Raw genomic sequence first — 22,724 nt, forward strand, 5'->3', positions numbered from 1 at the left:
CATCATTCCTTTCAAATAAATCCCAGGGCTGGTCTCCTTCAGAATGGACTGGTTGGATCTCCTTGCAGTCCAAGGGACTCTCAAGAGTCTTCTCCAACACCACAGTTCAAAAGCATCAATTCTTCGGCACCCAGCCTTCTTCACAGTCCAACTCTCACATCCATACATGACTACTGGAAAAACCATTGCCTTGACTAGACGGACCTTTGTTGGCAAAGTAATGTCTCTGCTTTTCAATATGCTATCTAGGTTGGTCATAACTTTTCTTCCAAGGAGTAAGCGTCTTTTAATTTCACGGCTGCAGTCACCATCTGCAGTGATTTTGGAGCCCAGAAAAATAAGGTCTGACACTGTTTCCACTGTTTCCCCATCTATTTCCCATGAAGTGGTGGGACCAGATGCCATGATCTTCGTTTTCTGAATGTTGAGCTTTAAGCCAACTTTTTCACTCTCCTCTTTCACTTTCATCAAGAGGCTTTTGAGTTCCTCTTCACTTTCTGCCATAAGGGTGGTGTCATCTGCATATCTGAGGTTATTGATATTTCTCCCGGCAATCTTGAGTCCAGTTTGTGCTTCTTCCAGCCCAGCGTTTCTCATGATGTACTCTGCATATAAGTTAAATAATCAGGGTGACAATGTACAGCCTTGACATACTCCTTTTCCTATTTGGAACCAGTCTGTTGTTTCATGTCCAGTTCTAACTGTTGCTTCTTGACCTGCATACAGATTTCTCGAGAGGCAGGTCAGGTGGCCTGGTATTCCCATCTCGTGAAGAATTTCCCGCAGTTTATTGTGATCCACACAGTCAAAAGCTTTGGCATAGTCAATAAAGCAGAAATAGATGTTTTTCTGGAACTCTCTTGCTTTTTCCATGATCCAGTGGATGTTGTCAATTTGATCTCTGGTTCCTCTGCCTTTTCTAAAACCAGCTTGAACATCAGGAAGTTCACGGTTCGCATATTGCTGAAGCCTGGCTTGGAGAATTTTGAGCATTACTTTACTAGCATGTGAGATGAGTGCAGTTGTGTGGTAGTTTGAGCATTCTTTGGCATTGCCCTTCTTTGGGATTGGAATGAAAATTGACCTTTTCCAGTCCTGTGGCCACTGCTGAGTTTTCCATATTTGCTGCCATATTGAGTGCAGCACTTTCACAGCATCATCTTTCAGGATTTGGAATAGCTCAACTGGAATTCCATCACCTCCACTAGCTTTGTTCGTAGTGATGCTTTCTAAGGCCCACTTGACTTTACATTCCAGAATGTCTGGCTCTAGGTCAGTGGTCACACCATCGTGATTATCTGGGACATGAAGATCTTTTTTGTACAGTTCTTCTGTGTATTCTTGCCACCTCTTCTTAATATCTTCTGCTTCTGTTAGGTTCATACCATTTCTGTCCTTTATTGAGCCCATCTTTGCATGAAATGTTCCCTTGGTATCTCTAATTTTCTTGAAGAGATCTCTAGTCTTTCCCATTCTGTTGTTTTCCTCTGTTTCTTTGCATTGATCACTGAGGAAGGCTTTCTTATCTCTCCTTGCTATTCTTTGGAACTCTGCATTTAGATGCTTATATCTTTCCTTTTCTCCTTTGCTTTTCACTTCTCTTCTTTTCACAGCTATTTGTAAGGCCTCCCCAGACAGCCATTTTGCTTTTTTGCATTTCTTATCCATGGGGATAGTCTTGACCCCTGTCTCCTGTGCAGTGTCATGAACCTCATTCCATAGTTCATCAGGCACTCTGTCTATCAGATCTAGGCTCTTAAATCTATTTCTCACTTCCACTGTATAATCATAAGGGATTTAATTTAGGTCATACCTGAATGCCAAGGTGTCATCAATAGGAAGTTCTGTGTGTTGACTATCCTTAGTCAATAAACCAGTGAAACCTCAGACACCTTCCCTTTTTGGGAACAGTCAATGGATATTTCTAAGATACTAACAGAAACAAATGGAGGTAAAAGTATGAGAAAACTACCTGAAAGAAAGAGAAAAGAGATGCTGAAATGGGGGTGGGGGTGGGGGCGTGTGGGATGAGGTGGGGGCGTGTAGGGCTGCTGGCTAGGTCTGAGACATCTGGTTGGTGAGATCCGTCCTAGAGCATTCTTGCTTTGCTAGTTTCTGTCCAAGGTGCTGCTGCTAATGTAGGCAGTACAGTGTTTTGTTTTTATAAATGTTTGTTTATTCATTTATTGACCCTGTCAGTTCTCAGTTGCGGCAGGCAGGATCTTGGTTGTGTCTGCTGAATCTTTTATTTCAGCACAGTTGTGGTGCAGGGGCTCAATTGCTCTGTGGCCTGTGGGATCTTACTTCCCTGACCAGGGATCAAACCTGCATCCTCTGCATTGCAAGGTGGATTCTCAAGCACTGGCATCAAGGGAAGTCCTGTCAGTACATTGTTTAATAGACAGTGAGGTAGAGCCATGAGATCCGAGATTGAGAGGATGATAGTGAGTGTGGCACATTCACATCATTCAGAATGGAGCACTGTTAGTGCTTATGGGACCTATGCAGGGGCTGCTACTACTATGCTCCTTACTCTGCTGGAGCAAATGATTGGGACAGACTTTGTGGAACTAAAACGAGTTTCTTAATTAAGTTGGCATGTCTGTCTGACAGCCTTTGGGTCCTGAGAAGATTATCATCTGTGCAGCTTCTGTCTCTTCCACTATGTCTCAGACTCTTGGCTGCTGTCAATGTTCCTTTAAAATGCAATGTTTCTGCAAGTTTACAGACTTCAGGGCTCTGAAGCTTTATTGACCATCTGCCACATTCATGCAATTAGTTTTGCCCTTTCTTTCTGATTTTAATCGTTCCAGTTTACAAAGTTCTTTACTAGTCATGTCTTTTATTTTTCAGTCAACCAACCACCAAATGCTTACTGACATTCCTAGTGTGCCTGATGTACTGCTGGACACTTTCAGGGAGCATGCAAAAAAAAAAAAAAATCCATGGTGCCTCTTGTCCAGGTTGGGCTGCTTTTGTACAATACTTTTCCTCCTTTTTGCTGGGGCTTTCCTGTCATCTTCTACCTGGTTAGTACATTTAGATTTACTATCTTGTCTCAACTTTTGGACAAGTTGTGTTTACAGAGTTGTGAGATAATAAAGATAAAAGTTTTAACAACTTGGAAAGGAAGCTGAATTGGTATGGAAAAAGTGAGCTTATTAATGGGGCAGCACTGTTATTTTTAATGCTTCCTACCATTGAATGGCTCCCATTGTTGAGAAATGTTTTTAGTATTTTGGGGGTTGCTTGTTTACTTTGCAAATGAATGATTTATGTTTTTGTTGTTTGCTGAGCTCACTCAATCAGTTCTTCACATTGTGTCTTCTTTGTAAGAAAGAAACTGTATTTAGATACTATAACTTAAAATCACCTTTCCTGAAACTTGATGCACAGAATGTATTATCTGAAATGGAACAAAATCCTAGTTTTTTGACATCTTAATATTTCATATTTCTTCTTAGATGTTCAAACCCTAAGCAAATCTCACAAAACCAGAAACCCCTTTTCTACTGACTTGTCCTCAGTATCAATGGAACCAAGACTCTTGTTACTGAGGACTATGCTATTAAAAAGTATGATAATGTATAGAATATTTAACACTATTCTAGGGGAAATTTTCAAAAGCACAGAATGAGGGTCTCTGTGTTAATCTATTAATGTTCAGCTATAGACTGAGAGTTGTTAATTTTACACAGTCAGTATGATAATCTTTAGAAACAAAACAAGCCTCGGCATAGCAGACAGCAAAATAAATTCTCCAGCATTGTTACACAATGAGGTGTGTTAAAAAATCCACTGTATTCTGGGAGGTGGTCCTAAAAAGTTGCAAAGCCTTATTACTTCCAGAAGTGGAAAGAAAGTTATACATACCGAAGCCAAATTCCAATTCTCCAGGGACATATGGGCTTCCAGCAAAGCAACACCTTTTCTAACCACTTGATGGTGTCTTTGCGGCTTACATCCTGAACAACACACCATAGGAAACTAATGGTGTTTTAAATGGAAAACAGCAGTTCATTAAGATTGGTTAATCAGTTCTTGGCAAAATTTCAACTTAATGGGTATGCAAGTGTATCTGTGTGTGCTCAGCAAGGCCTGTCCCGAGCTTTCTAATGGTGTCACTCAGTATTATAAATTTACTTTGACAGTTAGTAAACAGACAAGTGAGTCCTGAGAACAGAGAGTGTGGAGCCTGTAGCAATTTCCAAAGGAAGAAGGCAAATAGAGCCAGGCGTGTATTAACACAGCAAACATTGAACTTTTCTGCTTCTCCACTCTTTAATGGAATGTTAGTAACATAGCAAAATAGGGTGTAAAACCTTCATTAAAAAAAAATCCTTAACTGATAGGCTAGGAATTTAGGATTAGGAATAAATTATTAAAATACACATTTTAAGGGAAATAACCCATGGTCAAACAATATTTCAGACATATTAGCTTTGTTGCTCTGTGTTAGATCAATATTTCTATTGGCTACAGCTGACTTGGTAGAAGATTCATATAACAGACAGCCATCTTATTTAGTTCTACCAGCCATGGGAAACAACAGTAGGAGATGTTTATATTTCATTGTTTCCTCAGGAGACTTGACCTTAGTAAGCAGTTTGCTAAGTATTGTTTTATGGTGGGTTTATGAAAGTGCTACATGTGGGAGAAATTACCATAGGCATTTATCCCATAGAGAGTACTGTTGTTTTCTGCTCTCTTTTGGCCTGTCAGAATAATACATCTCCCACCAGAGAATTTTTTTGTTTCTTATCCTTACAAATGATGCATTTGAGGAAAGAACCAGGTTTTAATGCAATGAGTGAAAGTAGCTTGAGTCTTGAGAATTTGTAGAGCAGAGAAAGTAGAAGGAATTCCCGCCTCCCTCTTTTTTTTTTTAAGCACATAAAGGCATCAGGAAGGGAAGAGAGCTAGTTTTCTGTTTAGTCCAAGTCTATAGCAGAAAGCTCTTTCTAGTGGAAAGGGCACTAGGCCTAGAGTCAAATAGGACCTAGAATTCCAGTGTAGGATGGTTGTTTGATCGTCTTCCTTCATGTTGAGATTCACGTCACCCTTGCCAGCTAATGGAACAGATAACGCCTCCCTCACATGCTCAAGGTATTACACAACTGCCAAGTATTCTAATAGCGTCATAACATGTAAAACTTGCTCCACACTCAAAATCTGTTTCCAACTCTCCTATTTCTGTTAGCAGTATCAACATGTTCCCCAGCCAAAGCATCTCTAATCGCTACTGCTGTGTGTAGTATCCGTTCATCTGGGATATTGATGATTTGACTAAAGTTTACTTTCTAAGTTTTTATCTAGACAAACATTTTGAAGTGAAACAAAGTGAGCTGGTCAAAAGGTAATTGTGTTTTCACTGGTTTCTTGTGCGCCTATTCACTAAAGGCCTACTGAGTGTAAAACACTGTGCTCTGCATTTTGGGCAGCTGACTGAGGACATGAACAAAGCCCTCCCCTGGCCCTCACGTGAGCTGACAGCCTCGTGAAGGCTCAGATGTGTTCATACCTAACCCTGATACAAAGCATAGCTCTTAGAACTGTTGGGTCACTCTAACATGGAAACAACAACTCATAGCAGTGTCCATTCCAAAAAGGGCATTCACTTTTCCACATGTTGTCCAAATTTTACATCACATCCCTCTGGGTATGAGCCCAGCCTCCTATTTAACACAATCCCCCCCCAAATTCTCTTTTGCCAAATGTTTCTTGAAGTTAATAACTTTATTGAATACCTGAGGAGGTCAGTCATAGAATATCTTTCTTCTTGAATAAGCATTTCCATGATGATACATAATGCATGTGTCACACTTCAAATGGCTCACCAGAGTTCTTTTTTCCCTAAACAAATAACAGTGTTCTTCTGAAGAGGAATTCTGGCAAATAAAAAATTTGCCGTCTTATCTCACAAGATTTTATGAATTGTAGACAAGTTTTCCTAATAAAAACTTTTTTTATATCTATACTTTTTTCTTTTTCCTATTATGTTTTGATCACCCTTAGCAAGGCAGCAATGAACTAAGGACATACATGAAATGAATAACCAGCAGTTGGCCCTTCAAGAGCTGTATGCAAAATGGTGATCTTAATGAAAGAAGAGGGAAGCCTCAGTAAATTTCTCAGACCACTAGGGCACCATTGAGAACAATAGTGAAACAGTGTCTTTATGAAGTCAGCAAAATGAACCACAGCACACTACAGTGCCGTGGCCTCCTATTGAAAGGAAAATTGAAATGAGACGAATAACTGGGCTGTCATCTATTAAGTGTATGCACATATGGCTAATGGCCTACATTAAAATTCTAACCAATCTGTACACTTCTATAAATAGATTAAGAAGCAGCTCCTTTGTTTCTTTCTCAAGCTTGTAGTCCTTGGGCCAAATAGGATATCTTAAAGATGATGGTTGGATGCATTAAGCACCCGTAGGTTGATGAGTCCTAGGTCACCTGTACATACCATTCTGTCTGTGCTAGTTAAAATGATATAGAATGATTTTGTAATATTTTACATAGGTAGATTTGTATATACTAATAGCATATGGTTCTCATTTTAAAGCTGTTTTACAGCAAATAATTGTTGTGTTTTGAAAGAATGATATTTGAGGTGGACCATACTGTATTTGTTTTTTTCTTTAAACATTTTATTGTGTATTGAGTATAGCAGATTAATAATGTTGAGATAGTTTGGATACCAAAGGAACTCAACCATACATATACATGTATCCACTTTTCACCAGGACATGTTTTATTATTACAAGTGAAATCAAAAGGGTAACACAAAGGCAGTAGGATAACTGAATAGGTAGGAGGTCAGTGAAATATACTAGGCCAATCTCTGACCACTGTTCAAATATACATAATAGTGCAGGACTCTCTCAAGCAAATGTGGCACAAAGAAAATCTCCTGTAAGAAGAACATACTTTAGATATATTCTTTTTGGAATAAGTCTTCTTGCCTAAAATTAAGCCTGAAGTCATCTCTTTTATTCTAATATCTGTTTATAATCTCCCAAGGCTACTGGTAAATTGTAATGCTATAGACTGAATTAAAATTATAATGGCTAATTGTGAGTGTTTTGTTATGATTTGAGATGGACCGTACTATATTTGAGGGCTTCCCTGGTGGCTCAGATGGTAAAGAATCCACCTGCAATGTGGGAGACTTGGGTTTGATCCCTGGGTTGAGAAGATCCCCTGGAAGAGGGCCTGGCAACCCAGTCCAGTATTCTCACCTGGAGAATCCCCAAGGCATGATCCACGGGGTCATAAAGAGTCAGACAGAACTGAGTGACTAAACATAGCACAGCACATACTATATTTGAAGGCTTCCCAGGTGGCACTAGTGGTAAAGAACCCACCTGCCAATTCAGAAGACACAAGAGGTGTGGATTCAATCCCTGGGTCAGGAAGGTCCCCTGGAGAAGGGCATGGTAACCCGCTCCAGTATTCTTTCATGGGAAATCCCATGGACAGAGGAGCCTGGTGGGCTACATATAGTCAGTAGGGTTGCAAAGAGCTAGATGAGACTGAAGTGACTTAGCACACACACATACATATTATATTTGAAAACCATCCTGCAAGTAAAATAAAACAATTTCCCTTCTGAAATAGTAAAATTACATTAAATTCCAAAGAGATCATTTCCGAAATGTCTAAATGCTTGCTCTTTTCATTTTTGTGAAATCCACAAATTTAATCTGTAGCTATTACCTAGTATGGCTTAGAATATGAAAGTGGTGGGTAAGAAACTTCTAAGGTTATGGTGTTTGGACACTCCAGCTGTGGGCTGTAAAGTCTTCTACTTCATCAGATCAGATCAGATCAGTTGCTCAGTCGTGTCCGACTCTTTGCAACCCCATGAATCGCAGCACGCCAGGCCTCCCTGTCCATCACCAACTCCCGGAGTTCACTCAGACTCACGTCCATTGAGTCAGTGATGCCATCCAGCCATCTCATCCTCTGTCGTCCCCTTCTCCTCCTGCCCCTAATCCCTCCCAGCATCAGAGTCTTTTCCAATGAGTCAACTCTTCCCATGAGGTGGCCAAAGTACTGGAGTTTCAGCTTTAGCATCATTCCTTCCAAAGAAATCCCAGGGCTCATCTCCTTTAGAATGGACTGGTTGGATCTCCTTGCAGTCCAAGGGACTCTCAAGAGTCTTCTCCAACACCACAGTTCAAAAGCATCAATTCTTCAGCACTCAGCCTTCTTCACAGTCCAACTCTCACATCCATACATGACCACAGGAAAAACCATAGCCTTGACTAGACGGACCTTTGTTGGCAAAGTAATGTCTCTGCTTTTGAATATTCAATCTAGGTTGGTCTATTTCTCCAAGGCTGGTCTTTTTTTTTTTTTTTCTCTAATTTTATTTTATTTTAAACTTTACATAATTGTATTAGTTTTTCCAAATATCCAATCTGCCACAGGTAATGTGTTCCCCATCCCGAACCCTCCTCCCTCCTCCCTCCCCATACCATCCCTTGGGCCATTTCAGCCCAAGCGCCCAGCATCATGCATCGAACCTGGACATCTGCATTGCCATTCTCCCAAATCTTCCCACCCTCTCCCTCTCCCACAGAGTCCATAAGAATACATCAGTGTCTCTTTTGCTGTCTCATTACACCGGGTTATTGTTACCATCCAAAAAGTGTCTTTTAAAGGCTGCAGTCACCATCTGCTGATTTTTTCTGACACTGTTTCCCTGTTTCCCTATCTATTTCCCATGAAGTAATGGGACCGGATGCCATGATCTTCGATTTTTGAATGTTGAGCTTTAAGCCAACTTTTTCACTCTCCACTTTCACTTTCATCAAGAAGCTTTTTAGTTCCTCTTCACTTTCTGCCACAAGGGTGGTGTCATCTGCATATCTGAGGTTATTGATATTTCTCCTGGCAATCTTGATTCCAGTTTGTGCTTCTTCCAGCCCAGCGTTTCTCATGATGTACTCTGCATATAAGTTAAATAATCAGGGTGACAATGTACAGCCTTGACGTACTCCTTTTCCTATTTGGAACCAGTCTGTTGTTTCATGTCCAGTTCTCACTGTTGCTTCCTGACCTGCATACAAATTTCTCAAGAGGCAGGGCAGGTGGTCTGGTATTCCCATCTCTTTCAGAATTTTCCACAGTTTATTGTGATCCACACAGTCAAAGGCTTTGGCATAGTCAATAAAGCAGAAATAGATGTTTTTCTGGAACTCTCTTGCTTTTTCGATGATCCAGCGGATGTTGGCAATTTGATCTCTTGTTCCTCTGCCTTTTCTAAAACCAGCTTGAACATCAGGAAGTTCATGGTTCACATATTGCTGAAGCCTGGCTTGGAGAATTTTGAGCATTACTTTACTAGTGTGTGAGATGAGTGCAATTGTGCGGTAGTTTGAACATTCTTTGGCATTGCCTTTCTTTGGGATTGGAGCATGGTAAATAAAAGCAAAGGATGAGAACATAAATTTTAACCTTGGATATTCTTGCATTTTGTAGATTCCTTTATATACTAGTCTGTACAATTTTGGGGATATATTCACTGTTCAGAAAACAGTGTTTTAATGGTGTTTAACATTAAAACAGTGTTTAACAGTGTTTAAAACAGTGTTTTAAACTTTTACTTTATCAAAAGAAGTATTTCCTTTTTTTTTAAAAGTGTAGTCCATAATTACTTTTAATAAATATATTTAAATCTTAAACCAAAGGATTGTGCCTGAAAAACAAAAAACAGTTCTCTTCAAGTTAGGGTTATTCTTGTAATCCATACACAGTAAATATGCTTTACAATATCACTGTGCATTTTTGAGTCATTTATGCACAGAGATTGCAAATTTTTCCTAAGAAAGGTTAGCAAAAATTCTAACTCCAAGTGATGCAGTTAAAGCAACAGCAACAATTTGATAGAAGGGGCAACAAATAGCAAATGAAGCAACTGACAACCAACTAGACTCAAAAATATACAAGCAACTCCTGCAGCTCAATTCCAGAAAAATAAACAACCCAATCAAAAAATGGGCCAAAGAACTAAATAGACATTTCTCCAAAGAAGACATTCAGATGGCTAACAAACACATGAAAAGATGCTCAACATCATTCATTATCAGAGAAATGCAAATCAAAACCACAATGAGGTACCATTTCACGTAAATCAGAATGGCTGCAATCCAAAAGTCTACAAGCAATAAATGCTGGAGAGGGTGTGGAGAAAAGGGAACCCTCTTACACTGTTGGTGGGAATGCAAACTAGTACAGCCACTATGGAGAACAGTGTGGAGATTCCTTAAAAAATTGGAACTAGAACTGCCATACGACCCAGCAATCCCACTGCTGGGCATACACACCGAGGAAACCAGAATTGAAAGAGACACATGTACCCCAATGTTCATCGCAGCACTGTTTATAATAGCCAGGACATGGAAGCAACCTAGATGTCCATCAGCAGATGAATGGATAAGCAAGCTGTGGTATATATACACAATGGAGTATTACTCAGCCATTAAAAAGAATACATTTGAATCAGTTCTAATGAGGTGGATGAAACTGGAGCCGATTATACAGAATGAAGTAAGCCAGAAGGAAAATCACCAATACAGTATACTAACGCATATATATGGAATTTAGAAAGATGGTAACGACAGCCCTGTATGCGAGACAGCAAAAGAGACACAGATGTATAGAACAGTCTTCTAGAAGTATTTCCTTTGATTGAGTAAAGAAAATTGTACACGCCAAAATAATCTGAAAACCTAGAGGCTCTAATCAAAGCATTCAAAACCTAAGAAATTAAGGAAACTATATGGAAATTTTAATCAATCCCAGGATTTTTATTTCTATGGACAGCAGGTAGTTGTGCATGCTCATTTAAACTGACAGTTTCTGTTGTTTAATTGAAGTGTTTAGATGATTTGCTTTAATTACTAATAGCACTGGGTTTAAACCAAGAATCTTGCTGGTTATTTTTATTTATTTCATCTCTTCTGTGTTCCATTTTCCTTTTTTTCTTTCCTTCTATCCTTTCCTTTCCTTTATTTTAATTTTTAATTTTTTAATTGAAATATAGTTAATTAAAAATGTGTTAGTATCAGCTGTACAGAAAAATGATTTATAAATTAAGTTCTTTTGTACCATTTTTTTAGATTCCATGTATAAGTGATATATATTTGTTTTTGTCTGAGGTAGTTCACTCAGTATGATAATCTCTAGGTCTTCACTTACTGCTTCAAATGGCATTATTTCGTTCTTTTATTTTATAGCTGAGTAATATTCTATTGTGTATATATATGTGTGTATATACACATGTATATACCACACTGTCTTTATTTAGCTGTTGATGGGCATTTAGGTTGTTTAGATGTCTTGACTATTATAAATATTGCTTCTGTGAACAGTGGAGCACATGTGTCTTTTTAATTAGAAAGTTTTTGTCTTTTCTGGATATATGTTCAAGGGTGCTGGAGCATATGGTAACTCTATTTTTAGATTTTAAAGGACCCTCCCTACTGTTCTCCATAGTGACTGCACCAGTTTACATTCCCACCAACTGTGTATGAGGGTTCCCTTTTCTCACACCCTTTCCAGCATTTATTATGTGTTTGTAGACTTTTTACCAATGGCCGTTCTGACTAGTGTGAAGTGATACTTCATTGTAATTTTAATTGGCATTTCTCTAATAATTAGTGATGTTGAGCATGTTTTCACATGCTGCTTGGTCATTTGTATGTCTTCCCTGGAGAAATGTCTATTTAGATCTTCTGCCCATTTTTTGATTGGGTTGTTTGTTTTTTTTAAGTTGAGCTGTATAAGCTGTTTGTGATTTGGAAATTAAACCCTTGTTGGTCGCATCATTTGCAAATATTTTCTCCCATTCTGTACGTTGTCTTTTTGTTGAGTTTATGGTTTCCTTTGTTGTGCAAAAGCTTTTAAGTTTAATTAGGTTCCATTTGTTTATTTTTGCTTTTATTTCCATTACTCTAGGAGACGGATCCAAAAAAATATTGTTGCAATTTATGTCAAAGATTGTTCTCTGTTTCCCCCTAGGAGTTTTATAATGTCTAGTCTTACACATAGGTCTTTAATTCATTTTGAATTTAATTTTGTGTTTGGTGTTAGAGAATGTTCTGATTTCATTCTTTTACTTGTAACTATCCACTTTTTTAGGCAGCAGTTATTGAAGACTGTTCTCTTCTTTTGATTATTTTTTATTATTCCATTTTATCTCCAGAAATGATTTAACACCTGTGATGTCTGCACCTTTGCCCCTCCCTTGCCCTGTCTTGGACAACCACTCTAATATATTTGCTATATGTCCTCAAATATACACATGTGCATGGAGAATCCCAGGGACAGAGGAGCCTGGTGGGCTGTCGTCCATGGCATCTCACAGAGTTGGACACGACTGAAGCGACTTAGCAGCAGCACCAACCTTGTAAATGAACTTTACATGCTTGTGTTTTTAAATTATGCAAATGACATCCTATAAAATAATACTTTATACACTTTAACATACCTAAAGTATATTTTAAAAGACTTTAATATACTTCTTTTTTATTTTCAGTGGTTGCTCTAGGATTTACAGTATACATCTTTAACTTATGATAGTCTGCCTTCAAATGATATTATATTAATACCACTCCTTGATGAGTATAAGGATCTTACAGCAGTTTGCTTCCACCACCCTCCTCCTGTTGGTCTTATTGTCGCTAATGTGTTATAAATCCCACAAGCACTGCTGTTGTTTTTGCTTTAAATAGTCTGTGGTCAAAAGATTAAAAATGAGAAAAATATTTTTATATTTATCTATATATGTATATGCACACATATGTTGTTCCTTGTTCCTTTGGGTAGATTTATTGTTTTTATCAGATATCATTTTCCTTCTGTCTTCTCTAGAACTTCCTTTAACATAACATAAGGATCTGTAAATGAACTCTTTTGCTTTTTGTTGGTCTGAAAAAAGTATTTCATCTTTATTTTTGAAAGATTTTCTTCTAGATATATAATTTCATGTTAATAGAACTCTTTTCCCTTCAGCGCTTTGAAGATGTCATTCATTGTCTTAGATCTCTGATGAAAAATCTCCTGTCATTCATTCTTATCTTTCTTCCTCTGTACATATCTTTCTCTGGCTGTTTTTAAGATTTCATTTTCTGTTTTGTTGTTTCTCATCAGTTTGTTTACTATATTCTCTGGTGTGGTTTTCATGTTTATCTGCTTGTGGTTTGTCGAGATTCTGACTCTGTGGGCTTAGAGTTTTCATCAAATTTGGAAAAAGTTCATTGATTATTTCTTCAAATACTTTTCTATTCCTCTCTGCCTTAGTGGAACTCTAATTATGCATTATCAGACTGCTTGATATTGTGATTTTTTAATATTCTGTCCAAAAATTTTATGCATCTCTGCTTTTCAAACTCTGGTCTCAGTGGAATCACTGTGCTCTGTTTAGGCTTATTTCTCTAAGGGCTTCCCTGGTGACTCAGTGGTAAAGAATCTACCAGCAAATGCAGGAGACACAGCTTCGATCCCTGGGTCAGAAAGATCCCCTGGAGCAGGGAATGGCAACCCACTCCAGTGTTTTTGCCTCAAGAATTCCATGGACAGAAGAGCCTGGCAGGCTACAGTCCATGGGATCACAAAATAGTTGGACACGACTTTGTGACTAAACAACAACAGCTCTGAGCCATAGCGTGGACCTGTTTCCAAGTGGTGATCTGGAGCAACCGAAAGTCTCACCTGGTTTGTTTCCCTTCACTCAGAGACCAGAGTCCCATGCTCTGAAAACCATTGTTCTTTGATTTTTTGTTTTGTTTTCCTACTTATATATGGCAAGAAGGCAATTCACACAGCAATTAATCCTTCACAGGCAGAAGTTCCCCCTGCTTTATTTTTGATCAATTCATACAATTCTTTTAAAAAACTGACTTTTCATAATAAAAATTAGAATATATGAGTATCATGAACAAAATGTATTGTATTTAGGATAAAATCTAGCATGTTTTCTCTGACTTAGAGGCCCTGCAAGATTTGGCCCCTTCTTTCCATTGTAGGTGTCCCTTTTACTACTCTTTCCTCCACTCAAACCCTCCAACGATACTAGCTTATTTTATCCCTCCAATCTACCATGCATGCTCTGGCAGGCTTCTCCCAATCATCTCTTGAATACCTCTTTGTCATCATTTACATGCAGGCTTGAATGCCACTTTACTGAGTGACTCTTTTTTTCTTTTTTCGCATGACTTGTGTGTGTAAAAAAATTAGGTTTTCTTCTTGTATTGTGTCATAGTATCTTCTAGTTTTCCTTTACAGCACTGAACATAATTTTTAGTTATATTTTTATTTGTATGCTTTTCTTTTTATTTGGAGGATAATTGCTTTACAGTGTTCTGTTGGGTCTGCTACACAATAGTGTGAATCAGCCATAAGTATATATATATCTCCTCACTTTTGAGCCTTCCTCCCTCCCACCATGTATGCTTATTTTTAATTGTCCATCTGGCTGATAGACTGTAAGCTCCAAGAGGGCAGTGAACTGGCTATTTTGTGTATCTGTAGGATGCAGAGCCTGTATCCTATTCTGCGTCATATCATAGGTACTCAACACATAATTGTTGGCTTGCTGTTGTGCAAACTGGGTAACAGTGAATTCTGTACCTTGCAGGACATGGGATGACAAACAGGCTCATTCTTCTTTAATTCCAGTAAGATACTTAAGTGTCACAGCACCTCTGCTGCTGCTGCTGCTAAGTCACTTCAGTCGTGTCCGACTCTGTGCAACCCCACAGACGGCAGCCAACCAGGCACCCCTGTCCCTGGGACTCTCCAGGCAAGAACACTGGAGTGGGTTGCCATTTCCTTCTCCAATGCATGAAAGTGAAAAGTGGAAGTGAAGTCGCTCAGTCGTGTCTGACTCTTAGCGACCCCATGGACTGCAACCTACCAGGCTCCTCCATCCATGGGATTTTCCAGGCAAGAGCACAGCACCTCTGATTTTGTTATTATAATGTCCTAAGAAGCTGGCTATGAGGGGTAAAAGCAAAAGGAAATGTCACTTTTTGGTATTTCCATGCTTTCTGTATTTATCACTGTTATTTGCTGTAATCCTATGGTTTTAAAAATATAGCGCAGAAAATCTGCCATGAACATTCAGATACCTTTTCTCACTTTAAAATATTGAAACATGTGAAATGTCATCTGCCAGTCCAGGTTCAACATTCAGATACCTTTTCAGAGGGATGGTCACTTTAAAAAAAAAAAAAAAAAAGATAATAAAATAAAATAAAGGCTATTGCTCTTAGTTATTATAAGACATTCTAATTATAGAAAATTTGGAGAGTAAAGAAAAGTTTTCTGAAAGTTTCCTTGTTATCTCTTAGTCTCCTTTGTTGCTTCATCAAACTTCCCATCTTTTTTTGGTGTGGGCTAAAGATTTTAGCCTTGACTTTCTTCTCATTGGGACTCTTTCCTTAGACTATTACCCGTATGTGTGTGTGTGTGTATAAAATGTTTTTTAGTGTGGTAACTGACGTATGTGGGCTTCCCTGGTGGCTCAGCTGGTAAAGAATCCACCTAAAATGTGGGAGACCTGGGTTTGATCCCTGGGTTGGAAAGATCCCCTGGAGAAGGAAACAGCTACCCACTCCAGTATTCTCGCCTGGAGAATTCCATGGACTCTGTAGTCCATGGGGTCACAAAGAGTTGGACACAACTGAGAGACTTTCACTTCCACTTTCTTTCAGTTGACGTATGTACACTGCTATGTATGAAGTAGATGGCTGGCCAGGGCCTACTTATAGCATAGAGGAAAACAAGGAAGGTATAATCTGTTTGTAGGACACATATTAAGTTAATCTTAAAAATTCATTCCAGTATACATTAGGTAAGACAAATGTATATTTTTAATCATACTTTTTGCTCTAGACTCCAAACTCATGTATCCATTGGCAACATGACAACTCTGTTTAGAGATCAGACCTGTGTCCAGAAACAAATACATCATCAGTCTTCTAGACTTACTCCATATCTATCTCAGTGTCTGATACAGCCACTTGCCTAGCTGTCCAATCCACAAACATAGACCTTATCATGAGTTTCTCTTTCCCCTTCCTCATCGCTCTATCACTTTAACCAGTTCTGTCACTTTAACCAGTCAAATACCTTTGTGTCAGTCTTTGCCTCCATCTCCATTGGCTGAGCTATAACCATCTCTCACCTCAAAAGCTGCTCCAGTCCCTGACGGGTCTCTTTCATCATTCTTATTTCCTTTCTTTCATTCTGCACACTGCAGCCAGACAAATCTTTGAAAAATACACATTTTAACCCTGCCCAGAACTCTTCAATGGTTTCCCACTGATGTCGCAATAACGATAAAAAAAATCCTAGTCTTAACCACATAAAGCCTCCACCCATTGTTCCTGTGCTTTCTCTTTTGCTCTTTTTATTCTTTGCAATTGTGCTAGACTTTTTTAAAATTAATTTTTATTGAAGTATAGTTGATTTACAGTGTCGTGTTAGTTTCTGCTTTGTAGCAAAGTGAATCAGTTATATATATATGTGTGTGTGTATACACACACACACACACACACACACACACAGAACCACTGTTTTTAGATTCTTTTCCCTTATAGGCCATTACAGAGTGTTGAGCAAAGTTCCTTGTGCTGTACAGTAGGTTCTTGTTAGTTATCTATTTTATATATGGTGGTGTGTATATGTCAGTACCAATCTTCCAGTTATCCTTCCTGCCCCCCTTTCACCCTTGGTAACCACAAGTTTGCTTTCTGCATCTGTGACTCCTGTTTTGTAGATAAGTTGATTTGTAACATTTTTGCAATAGATTGCACATACAAATAATATATTTATTTCTCTCTGTCTGACTTACTTCACTCAGCATGACAATCTCTAGGTCCATCCACGTTGCTGCAAATGGCCTTATTTCATTCTTTATTATGACTGTATAATATTCCATTGTATATGTATACCACATTTTCTTTATCCTTTCCTCTGTTGATGGACATTTAGGTTGCTTCAATGTCCTGGCTATTGTAAATAGTGCTGCAGTGAACACTGGGGTGTGTATGTCTAGAATTTTATAAGGTCTTAGAATGTGCATGCTCTCTTTCCTTATAGGTATTGTATGTGCTGTTCCCTCAGCCTTAAACACTCATCCTCCTAAACTTTGGTCTGTTTAATTCCTGTCTATATTTCAACATCTTAATATAAGCCTTCCTTGACTCTCAAATGAGTTTCCTTGTTTCATGCTTTTAAGGCATCTCACACCTCTTCTTTATGGCACCTCAAAACAATTGTAACAGTTATTAATTTTAAGTTAGTTATGTCCTTCTCTTACTAGAATGTGAGCTTTCTGAAAGCAAGGCTGTGCCTATCTTATTCTTCATTAACACTGGTGCCTAACATCCTGTTTTGAATAAAGTAGATAGTAAATATTTTTGGATGGAAAGATCCTTTGAAAAAATTTCTGGCAAAAGAATCAAGGTTCCCTTCTGATTGCTGGGTCTGTTATCTATATTTAAAATGGTGGCTCAATCAAATATCATAGATTGAGGACAAAGGATGCATTTAAAACAGACATGGGAAAACTGGCTACATACAATTGAAAAGTTTAGGAGAGTATAACTTTGAGTTTATGTAGGATGTCAGGGACTCTGTGTATTCCTAGCCATGAATGGTTTTTGGGCATGGGCAAAAGTGTATTCCCTGAATCAACCTGCCAACTTGATAATGAAAGAGAAATTAATGAAAAACATACCACTGGACATGGGTCACATTAACCTAGAGATCTGGCTAAGAATAAACTTTGTAATTTTCAGGCAGTAGACATTATTGTGGGCTATTCTGCAGGATTCAGGATAGGCAGAAACTGTCCCAGATACCCATGCTTTGCAGGTTAAGTGTCTATAGTAGGGAGAAGGGAAGTTGTAGGACCATAACATTTTGTAACCCAGCTGAGCAATAAATATGTATTGAGTATCTTATATGTGCCAGGTTCTAGTGATTCCATGGTGTTCTAGAAAGGCATTAAATAAATATACAAGGTTTTGGATAACAGAAAATTTATGTCAAGTGAAAGTCTGTCAGTTGTGTCCGACTCTTTGTGACCCCCATGGACTGTACAGTCCATGGAATTCTCCGGGCCAGAATACTGGAGTGGATAGCCTTTCCCTTCTTCAGGAGATCTTCCCAATCCAGGGATCAAGCCCAGGTCTCCTGCATTGCAGGCAGATTCTTTACCAGCTGAGCCACAAGAGAAGCTCAAGAATACTGGAGTGGGTAGCCTATCCCTTCTCAGAGGATCTTCCCAACCCAGGAATCGAACCAGGGTCTCCTGCATTGCAGGTGGATTCTTTACCAGCTGAGCTATCAGGGAAGCCCTATGTCAAGTTTTATAAATATAATAGTCTAAGTGCACAATTAATATAGCCTATAATAAGGGTATCCACCAAAGCTGTCTTGTGCTGGGTCTGTGGTCTGCTCAAGATTTATAGATGCACATAGTACTGTAAAAGGGGAAGAAGGCAGAATAACATGCTCTAAAATGTATATATTTGTGGATTTGATGATTATCAGAATTGTTAATTTCTATGTTGATACCAGAGGAGAAATTCTAGGAAAACATTTCTTGCTTATGGCTTGTCTGATGGAGACTTCTATTTCAGAGATAAGACTCAGTTTCAGTCTAAATGCCAGCTTTAATTTAACAGTGTAGTTTCCTGCAGTCCTGTGTTGAGAAGGATTCTGAGACCATGTCTAGGCTTAAGTGTAGAACACTGTGATTGAAATATTTGACATAGCCGAGGATGTAGTTATGGAAGCTCTCATGTCATAAATTGGTTTTCCTTGTTCTATATGGTCGCAAAACACCTTTTTCATCCTCAGAAATTAAAATTGATTATTTATTTTATTCAACAAATTATTATTGCATTAAAAATGTCATGTCTCTGTATTGAACAAATATTGTGAAATGCTACATTTTCTGCTTTTTCCTCATCAAATCCTACTGAATAAAATCTATTCAATTTAATTAAATACTGAAGGTAGACTGAAAACTCTCAACTCACTTGGAGCTCAAGATTAGAAATAATACAAAATTCACAGATCCTAGTAAATTGTTATCAGAGAATATTTTCATCACAGGATTTGGGCTACCCTGAACTAACAATTGTATTTTGGCACATATTCTAATGGCTTGGATGGTAAAGAATCCTTCTGCAATTCAGGAGAACTGGGTTCGATCCCTGGGTTGGGAAGATCCCCTGGAGAAGGGAATGGCTACCTGCTCCAGTATTGTGGCCTGGAGAATTCCATGGACTGTACAGTCCATGGTGTTGCAAAGACACAACTGAGTGACTTTTCACTTTCACCTTCACCTATTTTAAACCTCTGTGGCAACAACAGCAACATTAAAGTATATCATTGTGATGTGGCAGCTGTTCAGAATAAATATGGGAAAATATCACAGAAAAAAAAAAGTCCCAGAGTATATCTGTGCATATGTAATAACCTCTCTCTACTTATTTTGTCTTCATTTTCCTCTTTCCTCTCCTTCCTTCCATTGTAATCCCAGCTAAGTCACACCAGAGTTTTCTTGTTTTTCACTGAGAATCATGGTTCTTTTCCCTTTTGTATTTGGTGATTGAATTCTGTTATGGGTCAATGGCTGTTAAAGAGAGATGCCCTCACTTTCTTCTTTTGTGACTGTTTAATCCTTTTCTTATCTTCAATCATCTTATACTTGGTAGCTTATGCTTATTCAGCTTACATCCTTTTCCTTCTTTTTGTCCACTGCTTGCACTGAAGTATGGCTGTTTTGCTTCTGACCTTTACATGGGGGGATATAATTGGACAGTCTCCAAAGGCAGATGAATCTATGTGAAGTGATCTTTAGACTAACCTTCAAATGTCTCTTGAAGGTTGGGAAATTGACTAGTATATCTTGGCACCAAGAGCATTTTCCTAACCTACTTCATGAGCCATATTGAGCTCTAACTGCTTCCTTTGACTTGAGACCCTTTTCTTCTTCAACACTTTCTAAAGATGCTTAAGGTAATGGAATGGAATGAGTTAGGATTGTTGAGTCCCATTTCTTTATCTAATTCACTGTCTTTGTCATGGACCTGGGTAAGATTCTGACTTTGACTGTGCTTCTGGAATTCAGAAATGGGATACACCATTATGCCAGCAGTCTAATTTGAATCCCCCGAGTTACTAACTTCACTACACTGTACTTCAAACATCTTTCCCATGTCTTATAATGGTGGCACCCTTATGTCCTGTTGCTGCTTCAAGAATTATAGAGAATTCTCTTTCTCACTGGACTGCAGACTATCAGGGATAGAGACAGGATCTTGCTATTTCTTTGTGACCCCTAATGCCACACTACTAACATAGAGTAGGTGCTCAAGAAATTTTGGTTGAATGAATAAAAATAATACAAAGCTATTTTAATTTAAAGTAGTATATAAATGTAACAAGCACCATTTCTAGAACCTCCTTCTCCCAAAATACAGCCAGAAATTTGCAGTCAGTGCTGTCAATTTTCCATAAACTTTTAAGGAATCATTTTGGGGCTTGTGATTCTATATGTGGTTATTAGAAATTTGCCCAATTTCTACCTTTTCTTCTCTTACCTGCCCCTCACATAGCATTTGGACCTATTATACAGGCTGATATGGGAGGATATTGCATCTTTGCTCATTCAAAGGATAGTGCTGATCTGGACAAATGAAGTGAATCCTAGAAGTGTTTATTTAGGATGACATTGCTTGAGATGATATCTCATAGAGCTCATTCATTCAATGAATCTTTATTTTTATTTTTTTGAGGAGAAAAAAAAGAGATATTTTTTAAAGGTCACAAATGAAAAGAGACAATAGTAAAAGTTGAGAAACATGACTTTCCCTATAGGTAGCTATGTGTGTGCACACTCAGTCATGTCTGATTCCTTTGCAGCCTGATAGACTGTAGCCTGCCAGGTTCCTCTGTCCATGAAATTTTCCAGGAAAGAATACTGGAGCAGGTTGCCATTTCCTTCTCCAGGGAACCTTCCTGACCCAGGGACTGAACCCATGTCTCTTATGCCTCCTGCATTGGCAGGCAGGTTCTTTACCACTAGCACCACCTGGGAAACCCCATATAGCAGGCAATTAATTGCATAAATGGTTCAGAAATGGCATCATTACTGCCAAACCGGGCCTTTTCTTTACCTCCCTTATCTGCCATCTATCATCTGGGTGTCACAGTTTCTGCAAGGAATTTGTGCTTTATGTTTTCTCTTAGGGGACATGGTCTAAAAATGTAGTTACTATGAATATGGATAAATTACCTAATTTCTTTCTGCAAAATGTAGCATAACACTTATTTACACTACAGCATTAAAGACATCTGTTAAGAGGGTTTATTTTATTTTATTTTATTTTGAGTATAGTTGTCCTTTTCATCAGGGGACAGGAATGAAAAAGTAGGAAGTCAAGAAATGCTTGGAGTAACAGGCAAATTTGGCCTTGGAGTACAGAATGAAGCAGGGCAAAGGCTAATAGAGTTCTGCCAAGAGACCACACTGGTCATAGCACACAGCCTCTTCCAACAACACAAGAGAAGACTCTACACATGGACATCACCAGATGGTCAACACTAAAATCAGATTGATTATAACCTTTGCAGCCAAAGATGGAAAAGCTCTATACAGTAGCAAAAATAAGACTGGAAGCTGACTGTGGCTCAGATCATGAACTCCTTATTGCCAAATTCAGACTTAAATTGAAGAAAGTAGGGAAAACCACTAGACCATTAAGGTATGACTTAAAATCAAATTTCTAATGATTATACAGTGAAAGTGAGGAATAGATTTAAGGGACTAGATCTGATAGAGTGCCTAATGAACTATGGATGGAGGTTCATGACATTGTAGAGGAGATAGGGAGCAAGACCATCCCCAAGAAAAAGAAATGCAAAAAAGCAAAATGGCTGTCTGAGGGGGCATTACAAATAGCTGTGAAAATAAGAGAATTCAAAAGCAAAGTAGAAAAGGATGTATATACTCATTTGAATGCAGAATTCAAAAGAATAGCAAGGAGAGATAAGAAAGCCTTCCTCAGCAATCAATGCAAAGAAATAGAAGAAAACAATAGAATGGGAAAGACTAGAGACCTCTTCAAGAAAATTAGAGATACCAAGGGAACATTTCATGCAAAGATGGGCTCAATAAAGGACAGAAATGGTATGGACCTGACAGAAGCAGAAGATATACAGAAGAGGTGGCAAGCATAATGGAAGAACTGCAAAAAAAGCTTCACGACCCAGATAATCACGACGGTGTGGTCACTCACCTAGAGCCAGAGTCCTGGAATATGACGTCAAGTGGCCTTAGCAAGCATTACTACCAACAAAGCTGGTGGGGGTGATGGAATTCCAGTTGAGCTATTTCAAATCCTGAAAGATGATGCTGTGAAAGTGCTGCACTCAGTATGCCAGCAAATTTGGAAAACTCAGCAATGGCCACTGGATTGGAAAAGGTCAGTTTTCATTCCAATTCCTAAGAAAGTCAGTGCCAAAGAATGCTCAGACTACCACACAATTGCACTCATCTCACACGCTAGTAAAGTAATGCTCGAAATTCTCCAAGCCAGGCTTCAACACTACATGAACTGTGAACTTCTAGATGTTCAAGCTGGTTTTAGAAAAGGTAGAGGAACCAGAGATCAAATTGCCAACATC

General features: G+C 38.5%; 1 protein-coding gene across 1 annotated transcript in view; it reads left to right on the forward strand.

The window, feature by feature from the left end:
* The first annotated feature begins 4,066 nt into the window (after positions 1 to 4,066).
* SLC44A5 (solute carrier family 44 member 5) overlaps positions 4,067 to 22,724 on the forward strand; it is a 230,561-nt gene continuing 211,903 nt past the window's right edge. The window contains exon 1 of the mRNA XM_070362122.1: positions 4,067 to 4,166. Within this exon, the coding sequence (XP_070218223.1) occupies positions 4,067 to 4,166 (100 nt within the window). The remainder of the gene's footprint in view (positions 4,167 to 22,724) is intronic.

The sequence above is a fragment of the Bos mutus genome, chromosome 3 (assembly GCF_027580195.1).
Source record: "Bos mutus isolate GX-2022 chromosome 3, NWIPB_WYAK_1.1, whole genome shotgun sequence".
NCBI classification, from domain to species: Eukaryota; Metazoa; Chordata; class Mammalia; order Artiodactyla; family Bovidae; genus Bos; species Bos mutus.